Source organism: Gossypium hirsutum, chromosome D03 (assembly GCF_007990345.1).
Source record: "Gossypium hirsutum isolate 1008001.06 chromosome D03, Gossypium_hirsutum_v2.1, whole genome shotgun sequence".
NCBI classification, from domain to species: domain Eukaryota; kingdom Viridiplantae; phylum Streptophyta; class Magnoliopsida; order Malvales; family Malvaceae; genus Gossypium; species Gossypium hirsutum.
The window spans coordinates 21,168,096-21,188,407 of record NC_053439.1 but is presented as its reverse complement, the minus strand read 5'-3'; the positions used below and the strand labels follow the sequence as shown (position 1 = coordinate 21,188,407).

At 32.2% G+C, this 20,312-nt stretch overlaps 1 protein-coding gene across 6 annotated transcripts; it reads right to left on the bottom strand.

Moving 5' to 3' along the window:
- Positions 1-6,433: 6,433 nt before the first annotated feature.
- LOC107949533 (uncharacterized) lies at positions 6,434-11,859 on the bottom strand. 6 transcript variants are annotated; one of them, XR_005911253.1, is made up of 6 exons: positions 11,514-11,859; positions 9,678-9,872; positions 9,135-9,251; positions 8,824-8,973; positions 7,665-7,971; positions 6,434-7,580 (listed from the first exon to the last, which is right to left on the bottom strand). XR_005911253.1 is itself a non-coding variant. In XM_016884213.2 (6 exons), exons 1-6 carry the CDS (start codon positions 11,688-11,690, stop codon positions 6,675-6,677), a joined length of 834 nt encoding a protein of 277 aa, XP_016739702.1. In that variant the 5' UTR covers positions 11,691-11,858; the 3' UTR covers positions 6,434-6,674. The 6 variants fall into 6 exon arrangements, 5 of the variants coding, with proteins under 5 accessions (XP_016739702.1, XP_040945858.1, XP_016739703.1 ...); XM_016884213.2 differs by having other exon boundaries at positions 6,434-6,810; positions 7,913-7,971; positions 11,514-11,858; XM_041089924.1 differs by having other exon boundaries at positions 6,434-6,810; positions 7,913-7,971; positions 9,678-9,899; positions 10,681-11,853.
- Between the last annotated feature and the right edge of the window lie 8,453 nt (positions 11,860-20,312).

The window sequence follows — 20,312 nt, the reverse complement described above, 5'->3', positions numbered from 1 at the left end:
AATATTTTTGACATCTTTATTAATCAGAGACTATATTATTTTATTTTAGACTGTGCCATGAGACTTAATTTTAGGGTTTATTTAGCATGCATGGTATTTGAAGTAAATTTAAGATAATGAAAAATGGATTTAGAAATTAAATTTGCATAAAGTTAATCTTGATTTTACTTAATTAAAACTAAGTTGAAAATCACTTTTCCACTGCTAGATTATCAATAAATTTTGGAAGAATAATTAAATTGGAAATTAACTAAGTTTTCAAAAGTAGTCACGGTTACAAGGAAAATGTTTTACTTAATCATTTTTTGTTAACTCGTGAGTTTTTTCTAAAAATGTTTTAAAATGACTATTTTATAAACCTCGATAGCTTATTGGGCCATTTCGGTGGCCAATGTAATCTTCCAAATTCAGGCCTAATGTTTAGGCTGGGTTGGGAAGGTTACATTTCATGTCTTTATTTTCTTTTATATCTTAATTTTTTGTGTTTTATCTCAATTTTTTAGAGTTCTTTTGCAAGTGACTTAAAAGAGGGTATTTGCCCAATAACAAGGTTGAAGCCAAAGCAAATCCAAGCAAGTTTGAACGGGACCATCCAAGACTTCGTTACCAAGGCCCTAGATGCGCACACGATCGAAAAAGAAAATCAAAATTCAATTTCTTGTTTTCAAGAAAATCAAGAAACCGAATCTTGGTCCAATTTTACTATTTCGAACAACTTCAAGAATCAAGAAAATTAAGATTTCAAATCTTGGAAATCTTGGTCCAAGAAATTGAATCTTGCAGCCAAGGCGCATTGGATTTCATGTACGAGCTTGAACGAGCCAATTTCGAGAGCAAACGAATCACAAGACCAAGTTCTTGAAAAAATGACCCATTAAGATGTCTACAAGCCCATCTTGAAGTTTGAAAAGTAATTTAATTAAATATCAGGCCAATTTATCAAAGTGACCCAAATTGTAAACTATTTAAACTATAGGTTCAATTTTATTTTAATAGGTGGATCATCATGTAAGAATTTAGCCCAAAGAGCCCATTTAATTCCTTTGCCTGAATTCCCATTAAAATGTCTACAAGCCCATCCTGAAGTTTGGAAAGCAATTTAATTAAATATCAGGTCAAATTATCAAAATGGCCCAAATTGTAAAATATTTAAACTACGGGTTCAATTTTATTTTAATAGGTGGATCATCATGTAAGAATTCACCCAAAGAGCCCATTTAATTCCTTTGGCTGAATTCTCATTAAAAGTTCACACTTAGAATTTTTTTTATTTGATGAGTTGTCATGTTAGTTATTCTATTAGGGTTAGGAAAACTTATTTTGGGGGCCTGTAAGTAACATGGACGTTCACCCTTATACATATACAATTAATATATGTTTTTTTGAGTTAATAACAATTCTCTTTGAGTTTTTCTTCAAGAATTGCCGTTGAGTTTCTTTTAGAAACTGTTTTAAAAATCTTTCAGGTTGTGGGAATCATCTTCAAGCCTTTTCTTGCCAAGATCTCTTTCTTGGAGAGGAAATTAAAGCCTTCGAAATGAGTTGTGGATTTTTAATGTTTCCAGTGCTTCTTATGACGTCATCTTATCTTTTCTATCCTTAATTTATCATTTCTTACTATTTTGGCTTACTAATTTTATTGGTTTTCGTTCTAGGTTAAAGTTGCTTCAAGAAAGACGTTATTCTATCTTGTTCCATCAAGAAACACATCAAAATTAGGAGTTTTAACCCTTTTCTTGTTGTTTCAAGCATTTTTGCACAAAACAGTTTACTTTTGTCTTTAAAATCACTTCTAACAAATCTGTTTGTGTTTTGTTTTTCCAGATCTGGTTAGGGCATTTTCTTGAGGTCCAAGCACGGTTTCTTTCCATTCAAGAAATCCTAATTCATTCTCTATTGGACTCTTTACCAACCGGTTCATCTTTCTTTTGTTTTAATTTCGTTTGACTCTCTTTTGTGACAACTAATCTGTTTTTGTTATTTCTCGTTTCAGTTTATATTCGTCTAGAGATCTAGGATAAATCTGCGACTTTGACAAACTTTACGATCCGCTTTCGCATTCATCCACATCATTATTTATTAGTACTCTTTTTCTTATTTTAATATCTCACATGTGTTACTCGTTGATATGGCAAAAAATCCTGAATCCAACGGGTTTCGAGCCGATCTAACCCGATAGGGCCAATTTTTTTTATTGAAGTCAGTGGTCGAGGCTAGGCGAGTTAATTTTTAGAAACTGTTTTAAAAATCTTTCAGGTTGTGGGAATCATTTTCAAGCCTTTTCTTGCTAAGATCTCTTTCTTGGAGAGGAAATTAAAGCCTTCGAAATGAGTTGTGGATTTTTAATGTTTCCAGTGCTTCTTATGACGTCATCTTATCTTTTCTATCCTTAATTTATCATTTCTTACTATTTTGGCTTACTAATTTTATTGGTTTTCGTTCTAGGTTAAAGTTGCTTCAAGAAAGACGTTATTCTATCTTGTTCCATCAAGAAACACATCAAAATTAGGAGTTTTAACCCTTTTCTTGTTGTTTCAAGCATTTTTGCACAAAACAGTTTACTTTTGTCTTTAAAATCACTTCTAACAAATCTGTTTGTGTTTTGTTTTTCCAGATCTGGTTAGGGCATTTTCTTGAGGTCCAAGCACGGTTTCTTTCCATTCAAGAAACCCTAATTCATTCTCTATTGGACTCTTTACCAACCGGTTCATCTTTCTTTTGTTTTAATTTCGTTTGACTCTCTTTTGTGACAACTAATCTGTTTTTGTTATTTCTCGTTTCAGTTTATATTCGTCTAGAGATCTAGGATAAATCTGCGACTTTGACAAACTTTACGATCCGCTTTCGCATTCATCCACATCATTATTTATTAGTACTCTTTTTCTTATTTTAATATCTCACATGTGTTACTCGTTGATATGGCAAAAAATCCTGAATCCAACGGGTTTCGAGCCGATCTAACCCGATAGGGTCAATTTTTTTTATTGAAGTCAGTGGTCGAGGCTAGGCGAGTTAATTTTTAAAAATAGTGGAGTCGGGTCGAGATTAGGTTTAAAATGAAACCACCCAACCGCACCTCGCCTTGAGATATTTACGAAATTACTCTCTATACATATTTAACATTGATTAGATTAAAAAATCCCTAAATTTTATCACTACTAGTCTTATTCTAGCGTCTCTATACTAGTCCCCTTTCACCTCTGTAAGATTATTTCTCCTATTTTCTATCTTTTTAATTTAATAATTTATTAAAGGAACATTTGTTCCTTAATTTTTTTTGTGTGTGTGTTGTAATCACAACATGTGTGTAAATATACATTACCACACAACTCCATAGATAAATCATTAAACAAATCTAATAGAAAATTGTGCCAAAAACTTTCATTTAAAAAATAATAATTAATCACAAATTGGGTCGAATTGGATCGAAGTCTAGTATACTATTAATTTTCAGTTTCGAGTTCGAAGTGGGTTAATTTTTTTTAAAGTCGAGGTTAGGTCGGGGCGGGTAAAAAATTGCTCAGCCCCATTGCCATCACTAGTTAGCCAATGGATTATAAAGGGCTAAAAATGAATTTTTTTAAAAAATATATATTTTATAAAATTTAGAGTTAGGACTAAATTGGAAAATTTTGTAAATGTTGAGGGCCAAATTTATTGTTATTTTTTTAGAATTAGAACTAAAATAACAAATTTTGCAAAAAATAAGGACTAATTTTGTTGAATTTTTTATATTTAGAATCAAATTGATAGAACGCGTAAACATTAGAGGGCTAATTTTGTTACTAAACTAATAAAAAAGCCCACATTAGTCCAAAGTTATTAAAATATTTAATTTCGAAAAGTGTAGTGACTAAATTGAAAAAATTAATAGTTGAGTGACCAAATAGAATGAAAGACATAGCTGAGTGACCATTTTTATAGTTTACCAATAAAAAAATAAATTTCAGCATGGAAATGCCATTATTTAATAGAAAAATTTAACGAAGAAGCTAATTCATACGTTTCAAAATATATAAGGGTTAATTTATCCATTTTTCAGTAAAAGGGTCGAAATGCAACACACACATAAATATAAAAACTTCCTGATACTTTTATCAAATTTCACTGGTTGTTAAAAATTCTTCCATTTTTCAAATCTAATCTATACTACTTTACAATTAGAAAGCAAAAACCCAGAAAAGCTTTAAATCATGTATCATGAGACGCTACAAATTAGTACAATGAGGAAGAATCTTACCCTTACCGTTTGTCATTCATCTTTCATGCAAGGCTCTGCAAATCCAAATTAAAGAACTCACAATTCAGAGCAGACATTGAATTTTGTTCGAGTTTAATTGTTAGGTTAATTTCTTTTAAATGAAATGAGAATTTGAAATTATGATTTTAAGTTTTGGTAAGTTAATGTCTAAATTGAATTTTAGCCTTTTTTTATTATTTGGGTCATGTTCTTTTGATATTAAATGTTTTTGGGCTTTGACCCATTTTATTTTATTATACAATTAAATATTTATTTTATTATAATTTATTAAACTACAAAAATAAAAATGGAGAAAAAAACTTCAACTTTGTAAAAATACTAATCGACAATTTGATCCATATTACTAGCTTATTTGTCACCTGCCCCATCACTGCCATGCTCCTACACAGTACCACCTTCCATTATCCCATCCACCACGCCCCTAACCTTGTCACACCGCCCTACTTTGCTAGCACTACCGCCCACCCTCATTCCCTTTAAAAATTTACCATCTTCACCATATCAAGGACCCTCTCTATCTCTGGACCCTTTTCATTCATCTCACACGAACCAATCAACCATCATCACTTTCACCCGCTCCCCTACCATTCTTCTCTCAGCTCTCAACTTTCTTACCCTTCCCCACTCACTCTCACTAACCATCCAATCCTCACAGCCACTCACTACACCACCTCACTCAATCATCGTCTAACCAAACACATCCCTCTTCGCCATCACCATTTCCCTTGACTCTTATGCACCACTCCCACCTTTCCAAATCCCATCAACAGCCAATCGACCACCTCACCACACTCAAAACCATCACTCATTCGAAGCCATTCAACTAAAACCATCCTATGGAAGCTATTATAGTAGGCAAATTTCACTAGAGGTAAGTACCTCTCCCAACTACTTTCAAATTATTATACAACTATATAGCATGTCCTCAAGAATCTGAATCATTCTCTTAGATTAGTCATCAATCTGAAGGTGAAAAGTTATTTTGGAATTCAACTTGGTATCCAACACTTTGTATAACTTGCCCTAAAACCTAGAAGTGAAACTCAAATCCATATATGAAATTATAGAGTAGTCAACCCTTACCAAAATAAAATGAGCAGACTTTGTCAATCTGTCAACAATAACCTAAATTGAAAATTTTTTTCTTGAGATCAATGGCAAACCAACTACAAAATTCATGACCACTCATTCTCATTTCCACTCAGGTACCGAAATGGGTTGCAACAATCTTGAGGGAATTTGATGCTCAACTTTTACTTGTTGACATACCAAACACTTAGCTACGTACTCGGTGATGTCCTGTTTTATTCTCGGCCACTAGTGAAATGGCTTCAAATCATTATACCTCTTGTTACTTCCCTAGTCGATAGCATAAGAACTATGGTGAGCTTCTCAGAGACTATATTGTTTCAACTCCATATCATTCGAAACACGTAACCTCTTTTGGAAGTATAAACTTTCGTCTTCACCTAAAGTGAACTCACAAGTCTAACCTTCCTCAACATTTTTCCATTTCAACAGCAATTTTCAACAAGAGCATAGAGAAAAACACAATAATTTTTAAGACTAAAAGTGAAGAAATAGAGAATAGAAGAAAAACTAATTAAAGGATAACCAAAATTCGTTTGTAGATACGCACCTACTAGTTGATATTCTATACCAACAACTTGAGAGTTGCAAGAAAAATTTTAAATAAAAGAACATCTGGACAGAAATGGAGCAACGAGTATTCCATGGCACTAGCCTATATTATTCATGTCAATTTTAAATTTATGATTTTGTTGAATAGAGGAATATAAAAAGTATTTAACAAAAAAAGAATGATTAAATCCAATGAACAAAGGTAAGAAAAAAATTTAGGAAAAAATATTTTCATGAAAGTAAATCCTTCGAAAGAAAAAAAAACGAAGATATTCCTCTGTAAATGACAGTTGTTACCCGATCTACTGATAGAAAGACACGATCTACTGATAGAAAGACAAAAATTAGACAAATTGAGGTAATATTGCAAGAATACTATTTTATCTATTCCTTCAGGGCATGAATAAGCCACTCATCAGGGCTATGTCTGCCCGTCCGTAATAAGCAAAATAATAAGCCAAACAAAGGAAAAATAGTTAGCCCAACGAATAAGGTTGGAATGCATAACCCATTACATTCAACCAACACAACTTTCCAAATATCCAACTTATTTTAACCATTAATGCACAACAAAATGCATTTATAATTATTTCCTTCCAATATTCAATGAACCAATAAGAAATCCACTTCACCTGCCATGAGAGGAGGAGAAAACTAGCCCCCCATTCTCATTGTTGACTCTACAGAGGGGAAAATGGTTAACCAATATGTATAATTTACAGGCAAAAGCTCTGTCTCTAAATGATTTATATAGACATTAGAAGGCAATGTTTCAGTCCAGGTAAAAAAGAGTCACAATTTTTCTGAGATTCTTGGCTTCTTGGCATGTTTCCATCAACAACTTGCTATCATGGAAGGCAAAGCAAATGACTTGCTGTACATGTGAAATGATGTCCCTATTACACAGCCTGCAAATTTGACCATAGATATATATAGCATGTAAGATGAATTTTTGTCAGCTAATCAAGATTTCCCAATTGCAAGAAACTATAGCAACTCATGCCATGAATGTTTCTTGCATGTAAAACTTAGGTATACCTTAGTTGGCTTCATCAATTCACAAGCAAAATGTTAGCTCAATAAAAGACGGTGCATGTGAAAAGCTGGATAGTCTTCAAGCAAGTTACTGAAGAAGTTTTGCTGACTTAAATCAGACACTGCTTGCACTGATTGATTTACTTTATTTCTTGCACTGTTTTATGGGTTGATATTTTGTATTTATGTTAGGTTACATATATAGCCTTACCTGTTTACCAAGTACAAGACAATGGAGGGTGATGTCTGCTATTATTAGTTCACCGCAGCTTATGATGATGAACTGAATATCACTGAAACTTACTTCTCTACGCCTCTAACACATTACAGATAATTGTTTCTCTATGCCTCTATTGTTCCTCTGTTCCACTCTTGCTTCCCTCTTTTCCATCCAAATTATATCCAGTTGCCTCATTTCTCTCACTCGCTACCCCTTCATCCCATGGCACCAAACTAGGTGTATAATGGCAATCTATAACCCAGCAATAATAATTTAGCACAAGCTAGCACTGAATTCTCCAGTTTCCCATTGGTAGTCCATTAGCTTAGAAAAATATCTCAGCTGTCTTCATATACAGGCTTGACCTAAGTCAAACAGAATAGCGACTAAGCTAACTTGACAGAAGTCAAAATGATTGGCGACCTACATAGTAAAGATTACTGTATCACATAAAGTGAAGTTAGAATCGGCAGAATTATGGGCTTCCACTAGTTATCCAATGCTTACCAAAGCTTTCAAGCTCGGTATGAATGAAACCCGGTCACAAGAACTGCTTAGAAAACCACTTTATCATGCAACCATGTAACAAAGCATCTCACGAAATTACTGCCTTTAAGTTAATAGAATGTCCTCTATCAGCTTCCATTGAGATCTTATCACAATGTCATTATTATTAACTTGAAACCTAAATCAATGACCAGTTCCACCAGGAGGAGTGCTGAAAGTATGATTAAAAGAATAAAGTTATGACAAACCTGCTGGCTTCTATCAAAGGTAGATGATCATTATAGGGCTTCTCTATCACAGTTTGCACCTGAAAATTTGAGAAAAAAACATCAAACCACCCCTAACAGAAATATGCAATGTCAGTTTTACCTTCACAATTAATTTGAGATCTTCAGTAGCAAATGTTTGAAACATCCAATTAATAATGTTTAATGATCTAACTGTGCAGAAGGCATTGAAACTCTTCATTACAACCACTGGCTCCCAGGGTTTGGAGCATGGTGGCCACAATCTTCTATAAAGCAATAAAATCTGGGCAAAAGCAACTTAAAATTTTGTTTAGCATCTATGCCCCATCACCTAAGCCAATATCATAAAATGAACTTGTCCAATAAAAATTTTGAACACTAATGACCCTAAAGAACTAAAGTTTTCAATATTGCATGCAATAATAATTTATTACATGGTGCTCGATACAAAAGCAGTATCGTCATTAAGTTACTTCAAGCCTAGGACTGGAGAAATACAGTCAGACTAAATACTCGAGAAATGAACTGTGGCCACAATCCACATTCCACACTGGCCACTGGGAGTGCAATAATTCAACCCAGTATAAGACTGTTTTAGAATGACACCAACAGCAACTCGACTTATAACTTTCAGTGATTGACCAGCAGTATCCCATCAGTAACCCTCAACATAAGAACTGAACATGTTACAGCTTGAGCAAACTGAGTTAACAGCATAGCCTCTTAGGTTACAAGAAACTGGTCATGAATTTTCAATAGAATCTGCTATGGATATAAAAAGCAACATGTTTACTTATTAGACAAACAGATCTAACAAAATGCAAAGGAATTAGCAGTGTCAGATGAAGCCATAACAAACCAATGGCACAAACAAGCTTCTTAAGAATGGCTTAAATGCTATTATCACATACCTTTTCCAACAATTCCTGACTCTCAGGAGGTTGTTTCTTCAAGCTCTGTGGTAATATTACTGTAAGCAACTCTGGTTTCTCTGCTCTTAAAGCACCTCTGATGACAGCTGCATTAGTACCTGATGCACCTGATGTGAAAATATGGTTTTTCTGCAAGCCATGTTAGCAGCAAGGTCAAAACAATTCTAGGAGGAAAAGTGTATATTTTCTGGGAGAAAAAAGACTGTGAGACTTGAATATTGCAGCAAGTATCCATTGTGTTGTGCGACTTATAGTAAAGGATAAATAAAAACTAGGATCATGGCACTCACAGTTATAACTAATGCATAACTAAGAATCTCAATGAGCTCTTGGTGCATAAATCCCATATTCCGAGTTCCAAAAAACCCAATAGATCTAGGCCCTTGTTGCTGAATTGCTAATAACTCCTGCATAGTTGCATGACCACATATAGAAGTTAGCAGTCAAAACAAATTCCAAAATACTAAAATCAGTAAATGTTTTCAAGCTGCAGCGAAGACCTTGGCTAAGGCATGAATTACATATCATTTATGTAAAAGGCCAATATTAGATAGCCAAAGATCCTCGGATCATCAAGTTGTAATTAAATCAGATACATTAAGTTAAAGAAATAGTGTAACCAGACTTTCATTTCACAAGCTATCAAAGTTTCTTGGAGAGCTGTATATCATAAAACAAGGCTCTCAGAAAGGTATGCAGGTAAAAACATTTGTAAAAGATCCATTATAAGCACAGGCAAAGTAGTGGTTGTACAGGCTCAGTTTTTTACTGGAATCTACATAATAAAAATGCGTTGAACTTAAGTGCTATTTTCCTGCATAAAAATCACATACCTGCAAATAATCTACATCAGGAACCGGTTTCAACTTTGAAACCGTAACTGCCCCTGATCCTTCCACAATAGATTGGACTTGTGTAGGAATTTGCATCCCAGTATCTTCATCAGAACTAACTAAGCAAACTGCATTCTCCTCTTCATATCTATAGCCATCCATCTCTTGATCTCTTCTTGTATGCACACAAATCCACTAAACCAGTTCATAAAAACAGAATCCCTGGCAGTAAATCATTAGTGAAAACTAACTGCCCACAAAGAGTGGTGATCAGCCATGAGCTCAGACTATAATTTTGAGAGATTCTGAAAATTGAGCATCCTTCAATCAAAATTAGGGTAGAAAGAGATGCATTTACATATGGCAGATCATTCAATTTTAACAGATTCAACAACTAGGATGCAATATCTGCTGTCGAAAACTTCATATGGAAATTTCCAAAACAAGAATGTGATGTAGATTGGATTGGAGTAACCAGATACAACTAATATAACGAATACAAAAACATTGATCACTTAGATACAAATTTTACAAAGTTAAGGACCGAATGAATCCATAAACAGTGCAAACATTTCTTGCCCTAGCAACTTAAAGATCGGCTTTAACAAGCAAGAACCTCATGGGGCATTTGCATAAACAAATTAGGGTATTGGTTTACTCTTCATTACCTTATTATAGGATCTTAATTAAATACAATATGCAAGATCGATGCCTAAGAAATATCCTCTGTCAAGCAAATGAAAAATTCCTGACAATCTACACCCAGGATTACACATGTTTTTCTGTAATTCATTCGGAGAATATGCAAATTTAGAGGCAATAATCACATAAGAAAGTAGCGCTGACAAAAATATTTTGCTAGCCTGCAATCAACCACAAAATTGCTGACAGAAATAATTTTCTCTTATTTTCACAGAAAGAATGCACTTCTCTGCTTTCTTTCTCAATATTTATCTTCCTCTCAGTGAGATACTCCACATTACAACCAACCTTAAGTAATTACCTTCCAACAGAAACAAAAACATTTGGAGTGGAATCGAATCTAATTCAGTCCTCGATAAAGATGCCACAAACGAATAGAACCAGTACGGGATTGTACAAACATATCTGCTGACCCTTTCCAACCAAGTTTCTATTTTATTTGAGGGGCAATTCCTCACGCTCCCCAATGGTAACCGACCAGCCCGCCATGTTGAGAAAGAAATGATATTATTAATTATCACCAGAAGAGCAGATGATTTTGTCCCCAATATTAATAGATATAAATTTTCTTTTGCTTAAAATATTTTGACTTATAAAATTACCAAATTAATATCTGCGTAGAGATACATCATGTAAAAACATGTATCAAAGGTAAAAGCTAATAACAAATCTAAATAGACCTACCTTCATTGAACACCCTTGCAATTTCCCACCCAAAAATACAACTATATATACATCAGAAGCAGAGATCTATGTGAAATCACATTCATTGACAACCCCTGTTCGGGTTGGAGATACTAATATAACCTTAGTGTTAATAACTTCTTTTTTTCTCTCAGGAACATATTACCATTCTCAGACAGACAATGCTACTTCCTCGCCATTTTTCAAAATTCTCTTGAGCGGATAATCAATCCAAATGACATGTCCAGAAATTACATGAATGACTCCATAGATTCATAATTCAGCCAGTCAGTTAGGATTTAAATAAATAACAAAACCTTCGATAGATATCAATTTAAAGAAAGAAGGAAGCAGAAAATTGAACAACACAACTTCCAAAAAAAAAGTTAATATTCCAATGAAGAAAACAGAAATAAGAACTTGAAAAGAGAAAAACTTCAATGAGAATACCTTTTTCTTGGAGAAAAAATGTGGGTTTCTTCTGAAAGTACGTGAGTGATGAGAAGAAGAGGAGAAAGTAAAATTAGGGTTTGCAGAAGAGAGAAAAGAAGTGTAATAAGAAGAAGATGGAATTCTGGTTGGAGTTGTTAAAGGCAATAACAACTTCATTGGTAAAGTTATGCTCATTTGCTTATTATTAGCTGATTATTCTGATTGTTTCTTTCCTTCAGTATTTCTGGGCAGCCTTTTCTTTACTAGCCTTTAATCCTTGAGATTTTCCTTTTTTATATATTTTTCCTCATAGAAAGTTTAGAGAAAGTTGGGAAAAAGAAGAAAAAAACCGAAAGATTTTCTTTGGGGAAATTAGATTTAGTGTGGAATAATAATTAAAATTACTGTTTTGTGTGATTTCTATAACTTATATCTTTCAAGTGTACTAGGTTAGATATTTTATTCATGACGTAATATCAAATGTACCTCACATTTATACTTTTGTCAATTTCACACTAATTCTTTTTTTAACTAAATTTAGCTCTCATCAGTTAAATTTGAAAATCAACATTTAAAAAAAAATTATATTGATTTTTTATTGAAAATACTTACTAAAGTATTTGTTTTTTAAACATGGCAACTCATATGACAATTAACGTGTACTCTATGTTTATTTTTTTGAATTTTCATGAGCTTTTTATAATTAATTTTAATTTTAAAATTTTAAAATTTTTATATTTTTTAATTTATTTTTTGACAGTGACATATAATAGAAATATTTTTATGTTAGCATGAATTACACGTGGATTGCTACACTAACATCATTAAAATTTTAATGTTTTAATTAACATTTCTGTAAAAGAAAAGCATTTTGACTTCTTTTTTTTTTTTAAGTTTATGATCAAATTTAGCTAAAAATAAATAAAACTAAATTGATTGAAGATATAAATGTTGATGGTTAAATTTATCATTCTACCTTATAAAAATGTTTTTTAAAGAGTCTTCTTTTTTTATATTTGTTTTAGATATAAAATCAATTTTGGTCCCTAAAATTGGTAACTTTTACTATTTTGTCTCTGAATTTTTTTTTTGTCCGCAGTAGACCTTAAACATGGATTCTATCAAATAATTTAGTATTTTTTTAACATTGTCTAGAGGTGATAAGTTACACTCTGAGATAGTGTCACATCATTAATTGAAATTAAAAAATTTAAAAACATATAAAACTTGAAAATTATAAACATAAAAATTAATTTTCTTACCCATGCGATGCACGAGTTTATTGTTTTCAACATCCATACTATTATTAAAGACCAATTTTTAACAAAATTATAATGAGGTTGTTAAAATTTTTTACTAATATATTTATTTTTAAACAAAAAATGTTATACAATTTATTAATTTTTAATTTTATAAGAAAACCATTAAAAGGATAATAATCGCTAAAATGTTTGCAAATATTATTATTATTATATTTCAAAATGGTTTAGAAATCTAAAGTAAAATTTCATGTTGAAGGTGTAACATTATCATTATTTGACTTGTTTTTTTAATAAATATAAAATTTTGACTAAATAGTAATTAAGAATGTTTAATAATATGCAATAACATACTCGCAAATGAGTTTGACAAGTGTAAATTTAAATTCTAAATAAAACAAAATTTTGCTTTTCTAATACCAATTGCTTTATTGTGAGAACATAAAATATTTTTACAAACTTAATTTTTCTAAAAAAATGCTTTTAATGTGACATAACTTTTTTATAAAAATTTTATTTAATATAAAGATATTTTATAATATTATAATTTTACTTTTTAAATTGTTATTTATTTATTATTTTGAAATTTTAAAATAGTTTTTCAGAAATATATTTTAAGATTAATGTGTATATATTACAGTAAATACTTATTTTTTATTTTTATAAAAATTATTATTTAAATAATTAATTTTAAATTCAAATTTAATTTTTTATTATTTTAAAATTTTTTATGATAATTTTATATTAAAAATATGGTGCTGCTTAATTTCAAAGCTTATATTTGGATCATTATTTTCAAATTAAAAAACTTTAATTATTTAATTATATTATAGAAAAAAAGGTTTTTTTTTAAATATGTTCTAAAATATATGAACCTTTTATTTTAGAAACATGTTTTTTTTTAAATTTTCCTTTCGTAATTTTAAATCAGATTGAAAAAAATATCAATCTTTTAATTTCAAAATTTCCTTTTTTTAATCAGTATTTTAAATATTCCTACAAAATAGTATTTGAAATAATATTTTAAAATGTTTTAAGATTTAAATATTGAAATATATTAAGAACTAATTTTGCTTGAAAAATAGTCTTTAAAATATTTAAATTGTTTGAACATGATCTAAAAAGAATTCAATCATCTTTCACAATTTTTTAAAAAAATTCTTGTTACTTGTTTATATAAATCAAAACTTAAAAATACGAATACAAGATCAAAATGTAAATTAAACCAATATCTTAAAGGTTAAACACGAAGTTGATTTGAAGTTACAAAGTTAAGAAATTCTTTTATATATAAAAGTCAATTCATATATATAATAACAAATTTTAAAAAGTTTTAATTTAAAATATTTAAAGGATGGAAGATTAAAATGTGTGTTACTATCTAAATCGTAAAACCTCTTTTTTTCTTTACTCGATTTGAGAACATAACTTGGATGATTAGAAATTAGCATTAACATCTTATCATCGTCTCGTAAATAAATAAGATTTAATGTCTAATATAATAATTTGATTTTAATTTTTTTAATTATAGATGTCATTGTTCGTTTTATGGTCTAAGGCCAATTCTGTTCGAGTAATGGTGGTATTTAAATAAAGTCTTCTTAACAAAGACGATTCAAGAATTCAAACTTGTTTTAAATGCTTAGTGAAAAAATCTATTTCCACTCATTCCAATCACTTGATGATGTGTTAATAATATAGAAAGTTAAATGTCAACAATTTGATAAATGATAATGATTTTATGAACCCTCATTTCCATGTCATTCATGGTCCCTGCCAATTAAAAAATAAACGCATTATCTTTTTGCACATTAAATGTATAGTTGGTAAGGAAATATTATGGATGAGGTGAAAGAAAAGATGATGTGTTTATTTAATATAATTAAAACATAATTAGATAAAAAAACAGATTTTAAAATTTATTTAAAATGAAAAGAATTTTTTTTACTTATAAACTTTTAAATTTTAAAAAATAATTTTTAAATACTTTTATAAATTCAAAATAGCATAATTTATAAATATTTTAAATATAAAAATAATTATTTTTTAAAACTAATTTAAATATTGTGTTAGACAAATTTAAAAAAAAACATTTTAAAATTTTACAAAGTCAATTACATATTAAAACAATGATTGTCTTATAAAAAATATATTAATATACATACGACGACATATGATGATTGTACGTTGGATGGAGATTTTTTCAGATTATTGTGTTGATACGAGTCATAAAGGCCCAATCCAAGTTCAAGAACGTGATGGGCTCAAATTGCCACAAGGCCGAATAACGAGATCAAAGGCCCGACAAATGCGGTCCAAACTAAATGGGACCATTCAAGAGCTTGTTAGCAAGGCCTTAGATTCATACACGAGAGAACAAGAAAATCAAGATTCACTTTCTTGTTTTCAAGAAAATCAAGAAATCGAATCTTGGCCCAATTTTGCTGTTCGAAGAGATTTCAAGAATCAAGAAAATCAAGATTTCAAATATTGGAAATCTTGGTCCAAGAAACCAAATCTTGCAGCCAAAACACATTGGATCTCCATTACGAGCGTCAACGACCCAATTTTGGTAGGAGATGGATCACGAGCCCAAATTCTTGAAGGCGAGGCCCAATAACCAAAATCCAGCCCAATCAAGAAATTTCTTCATACTTAGTTGAAAATCAGGCCAAAATGTCAAAGGGCCCAATTCGTAAACATCCTACTTGTTTAATTTAATTTTTAATCTTTAGGAGAATTACATGTAAAATTCGGCCCAAAACAGCCCATATAAGTGCATGGCCGAATTTACCTTGTTATTTTATTAATTAGGTTTAATTTTTATTAGTTACTTGTGAGATTAAGATTTGTTGGAGGCCTATATAAGCATTGGCCAGCCACCCTTTGTAAAAACATCTTATTATTATTTTTTTGTATCAAATTTCAGATTTGTTGAGTGCAGAATTTTCTTTGGGGTTTTCTCCAAGAATTCTCTCTTGAGTTTTCTTTAGAAGTTGTTTTAACAATCTTTTGATTGTGGGAGCCATCTTCAACCTTCTTCTTGCCATCGATATTCTTTGGAGGGGAGATTAGAGCCGTTTGAAGGAATTTGTGAATTCTTTCGGGAATTCAAGGGTTCTTAGGACTTTTCTTTATTTCTTGCTGTTTCGATTTGTTTCTTTATTCCTACTTGTGCCGATTCATCATCTAATATTTTGCTGTTCTTGTTTGTGTTTCAGCCTTGATTCAAACTCCAAGAACTCTTCATTTAATCGGTTCTTTTTTTGGCCACATATAGTCGACTCAAAATTCCCCAAAATTTAGGGTTCTTGCCGTTTTCTATTTCTTCTTGTTGGGTGAAATTCGGCTGCTGAAATTTGGGCAATTCATATTGGGTGTTCAATTGGACCGAATCGCAACTTAAATTCACTTCTTGAACTGTTCAATTTCACCTATTTCTTTCTTTCCTTTTTTTTGCCGCCCAAATCCCTAATCTTCCAATTAAAAATCTGATTGTTTCAATCTACTTACTGTTTTGGTGTTCTTGGCAGATTCGGCTTGTGGGAGTTCATTCTTGGGAATCAATTTCGTGTTCTTGGTTTCAAGAAACCTCTTTCATAAGTGTTTCGTTCCTTGATTAGATCTTGCTGATTTTTAGGGTTCTTATTCCAGATTTTAATTTTCCAGATTTAATCTTGTTCTTTGTTTGATTTCAGATCTGTTCGTTTAGAGCTTTCATAGGATTTTCTCGTGACTTGGCAACTCGATCTTGGTCCGCGCGCATTCCGTATCATTTGGTATCAGATTTTGGGCGTTTTGGGTGTTCTTGGTTGATTTCTAAACTGATCTCTATTTTTTAAAGCATAAACAGCAGTTTTACCCAGAAAAATTGTTCAAAAAAATTCATTTGAGTGGGTAAACGTTGTCCGATTGATCTGAAATTTTACATACATGTTTCTGGCACTGTGATTGAATATAAAAAATTATTCCCGCAAAAAAATCAGTCAAAAAGTCAAAAAAATCAAAAAATACGAAATTCAATAAAATTTAAAAAAGATTCAGCGGGTTGAATTTGGTGCCCAAATTTCCAGATCAAAAATTCAATATATAAGGACACTCCAGATTTAATTTCGTGATTTTTGGAGATCGGGAACACCTCGAACGAAGTTTCAAGTTACTCCGCAGTTTTTCGGGTTTTCTGTTTTCAGCAATTTTTATTGATTCTTAGCTGTAGGTTTTCATTTGTTTACCTTTATTCTTCCTTTACGTTATCTAACACCTTCTTGTTTCTTGTGTTAGTAGGATTTAAACGTGTGCACAACTTCTTCCTCGGTGCAACACGAATCAATTGGTGTCTCGTCAGTTTTTGGCATCCTAGTGCAAATTAGGATTCTTTGGTAGTTTGGTTCACACTCTCTAATTGGTTGATATAAACTCTGATAAAGAACTCAAAGATTGAATTCGACCTCATTGAGAATTTGATTTTTTCTTTTTGAGTGATTAACGGTGAGGTTTGATAACTTTTATTTTTGAGTGTTGAGTGTTTATTTTTGCAGTTTTTTTGGAAGATGTCTAAAGATGACCATAATGATACACTTATGGAAGTCCAACAACAGTTAGAAGGACACGCTGCTGCAATCGCACAAATAAATGCTACCCTTCAAGCATTGAATACTACTTTGAATGAGGTACGAATGAATCAAGAACTTCAATATCGAGATCCAATCAGGGAAGATAGGAATAACCAGCCCCATAGGCGTGGCCCTCGACGTGTCCCTAGAATGGATGATGATTTTCATGATCGTGGACAACCTTCTTTGGCAAAACTGAAATTTACAATTCCCCAATTTCGTGGTAAGAATGATCCTGACGCTTATTGTGAATGGGAATCTAAGATTGAACTCATGTTTCGGTATTATAAATGTCCGGATGATGAAAAGGTAGCGTTAGCAACACTAGAATTTTCTGATTATGCATTAAGTTGGTGGACTCAACTTGGGGTAAACCGCCATCGGAATTATGAAGGTGAGATTTCGACATGGGATGAGTTGAAACAGATTATGCGTAAAAGGTTTATTCCACCTCACTACTATAGAGAAATTAAAACAAAGTTGAGAAGACTTATCCAAGGTAGTAGGACGGTGGATGAATATTTTAAAGAGATGGAGATGCTCATTCAGAGAGCTAATATGGAGGAAGATGAAGAAACAACTATGGTTCGATTCATTGATGGTTTGAACAGGCCGATAGCTAATACATTGAGGCTACAAACTTACATTGATTTGGAAGAAGCAGTTCACAAAGCCATTGAGATCGAGCAACAATTAAAGGAACAAAGGTTTGGGTCCTTATCTACTTCACAATATTATCGAGGTAACAATTCCAATTCTGATTTTAAGAGTTCAAAACCACCTTTTGTTACTAACAAGTCTTCTTTGAGTAATGGAAGTAAACAATCAGATTGAAAAAAGGGGCTCCTGCAAAAACGCAAACACCTTCTAAGCAGCCCAATTTAGGTGATTCGAGTGCGAAGAGGACTCGTGAGATTGAATGCTTTAAGTGCAAAGGGCGTGGTCATTATAGTAGAGAATGCCCTAACACGAGATTACTTCTTCTAAAAGATAACGGTGAGTACACTTCCGACTCTGATAATACAGATCCAGATATGCCAGAACTTATGGATGACAGTGATAATGGCGACGAGTTGGTCGAACCACCAAAGGAAGGGGACTTTGCTAATTTTCAATGCCTTGTAGTTCGTCGAACCCTTAACATTCAGATAAAAGATGATGAGAGCCAAAGGACCAATATTTTCCATTCTCGGTGTTTTACTAAAGGTAACTTATGTTCACTCATTATTGATAGTGGGAGTGCTCGAATGTAGTGAGTAGTTATTTAGTGGATTCTTTAAAGTTGCCTTGTACCAAACACCCTAAGCCATATCACCTTCAGTGGCTTAATGAATGTTCCGAAGTTAAAGTTACGAAACAGTCCTTGGTCACTTTTAAACTCGGCAATTTTGAGGATGACGTATGGTGTGATGTAGTCCCCAGCATGCGGCACACTTGCTCCTTGGACGACCTTGGCAATTTGATCGCGATGTTACACACCAAGGTAAACTTAATCGATACTCCCTTGTATTTAAAGGCAAGAAATTCACTTTTGCTCCTTTAAATCCTACTGATGTATATAAAGATCAATTGAGGATGATAAAATTTTGTGAGGGGGTAAGGGAGAAAGAGCAAGTACAAAAGACAGAGAGAAAAGAGGCTAATAGTAGTGGAAAAAGTCAAATTTAAAAAGCCCAAAGGTGAGTGATCCTCTAGTGGTAAAATGAGCGGAAAAAATCTTTTGGCAACAAAAAAAGATGTGAAGAGAGCCCTACTTAATAAACAGCCTTGTATCCTTGTGAGGTTTAGGCAAAATTATTTATCTTTATCTAACATTAACGAAAATTTGCCTAGTGTGTTTCAATCTCTTTTGCAGGATTATGAGGATGTTTTAGTGAGGCCCCTAAAGGTTTACCACCTTTACGAGGGATAGAACATCAAATTGACTTAGTACCCGGAGCTTCAATCCCAAATCGACCAGCTTATAGATGCAATCCGAGGAGACAAAGGAATTGCAAAGGCAAGTGGAGGAATTACTAGACAAAGGGTACATTCGTGAGAGCCTAAGTCCTTGTGCTGTTCCTGTCTTATTGGTGCCAAAGAAAGATGGTACGTTTCGTATGTGTGTTGATTGTCGCCCAATCAACAAAATAACGGTAAAGTATCGACACCCAATCCCTAGACTTGATGATATGCTTGATGAATTACATGGTTCAATAATATTTACAAAAATTGATTTAAAAAGCGGTTATCATCAAATTCGAATGAGGGAAGGGGATGAATGGAAAACAGCTTTTAAAACAAATTTGGATTGTATGAATGGTTAGTTATGCCTTTCGGCCTTACTAATGCACCTAGTACATTTATGAGATAATGAATCATGTTTTGAGGCTACATTTGGGTAAATTTGTAGTAGTTTACTTTGATGATATTTTAATTTACTCAAAGTCATTAGATGATCATGTTTTCCATGTTCGAACCGTTTTGGATATTTACGAACTGAAAGATTATTTCCAACCTTGATAAATGCACATTCTGTTGTGATAAACTAATATTCTTAGGTTTCATAGTTAGTGCTCAAGGTATTCATGTCGACGAGGACAAAGTTAAGGCAATTAAGGAGTGGCCGACTCCTAAATCGGTAACTGAGGTGAGATCTTTCCATGGTTTAGCCAGTTTTATAGACATTTGTGAAAGATTTCTCTACTATTGCTGCCCATTACTGAAGTTATAAAGAAATCAGTGGGTTTCAAATGGGGTGAAACCCAAGAAAAAGCTTTTCAAACTCTAAAAGCTAAGTTATGTTCTGCTCCTTTGCTTAAATTACCTGATTTGCTAACACTTTTGAATTGAGTGTGATGCTTCAGGAATTGGAATCGGCCGTTTTAATGCAAGATAAGCAACCTATTGCTTATTTTAGTGAGAAATTGAACGGTGCACAGTTAAATTACTCGACTTATGACAAA

Excerpts from the sequence above, each read along its gene's own strand:
- LOC107949533 (XM_016884213.2), bottom strand. The coding sequence starts at position 11,690 with ATGAGCATAACTTTACCAATGAAGTTGTTATTGCCTTTAACAACTCCA. Across the intron at positions 8,974-9,134 it reads GTTATGCATTAGTTATAACT|AAAAACCATATTTTCACATC; the intron begins GTGAGTGCCATG and ends CATGGCTTGCAG. Across the intron at positions 6,811-7,912 it reads CCTTTGATAGAAGCCAGCAG|GCTGTGTAATAGGGACATCA; the intron begins GTTTGTCATAAC and ends TCAAATTTGCAG.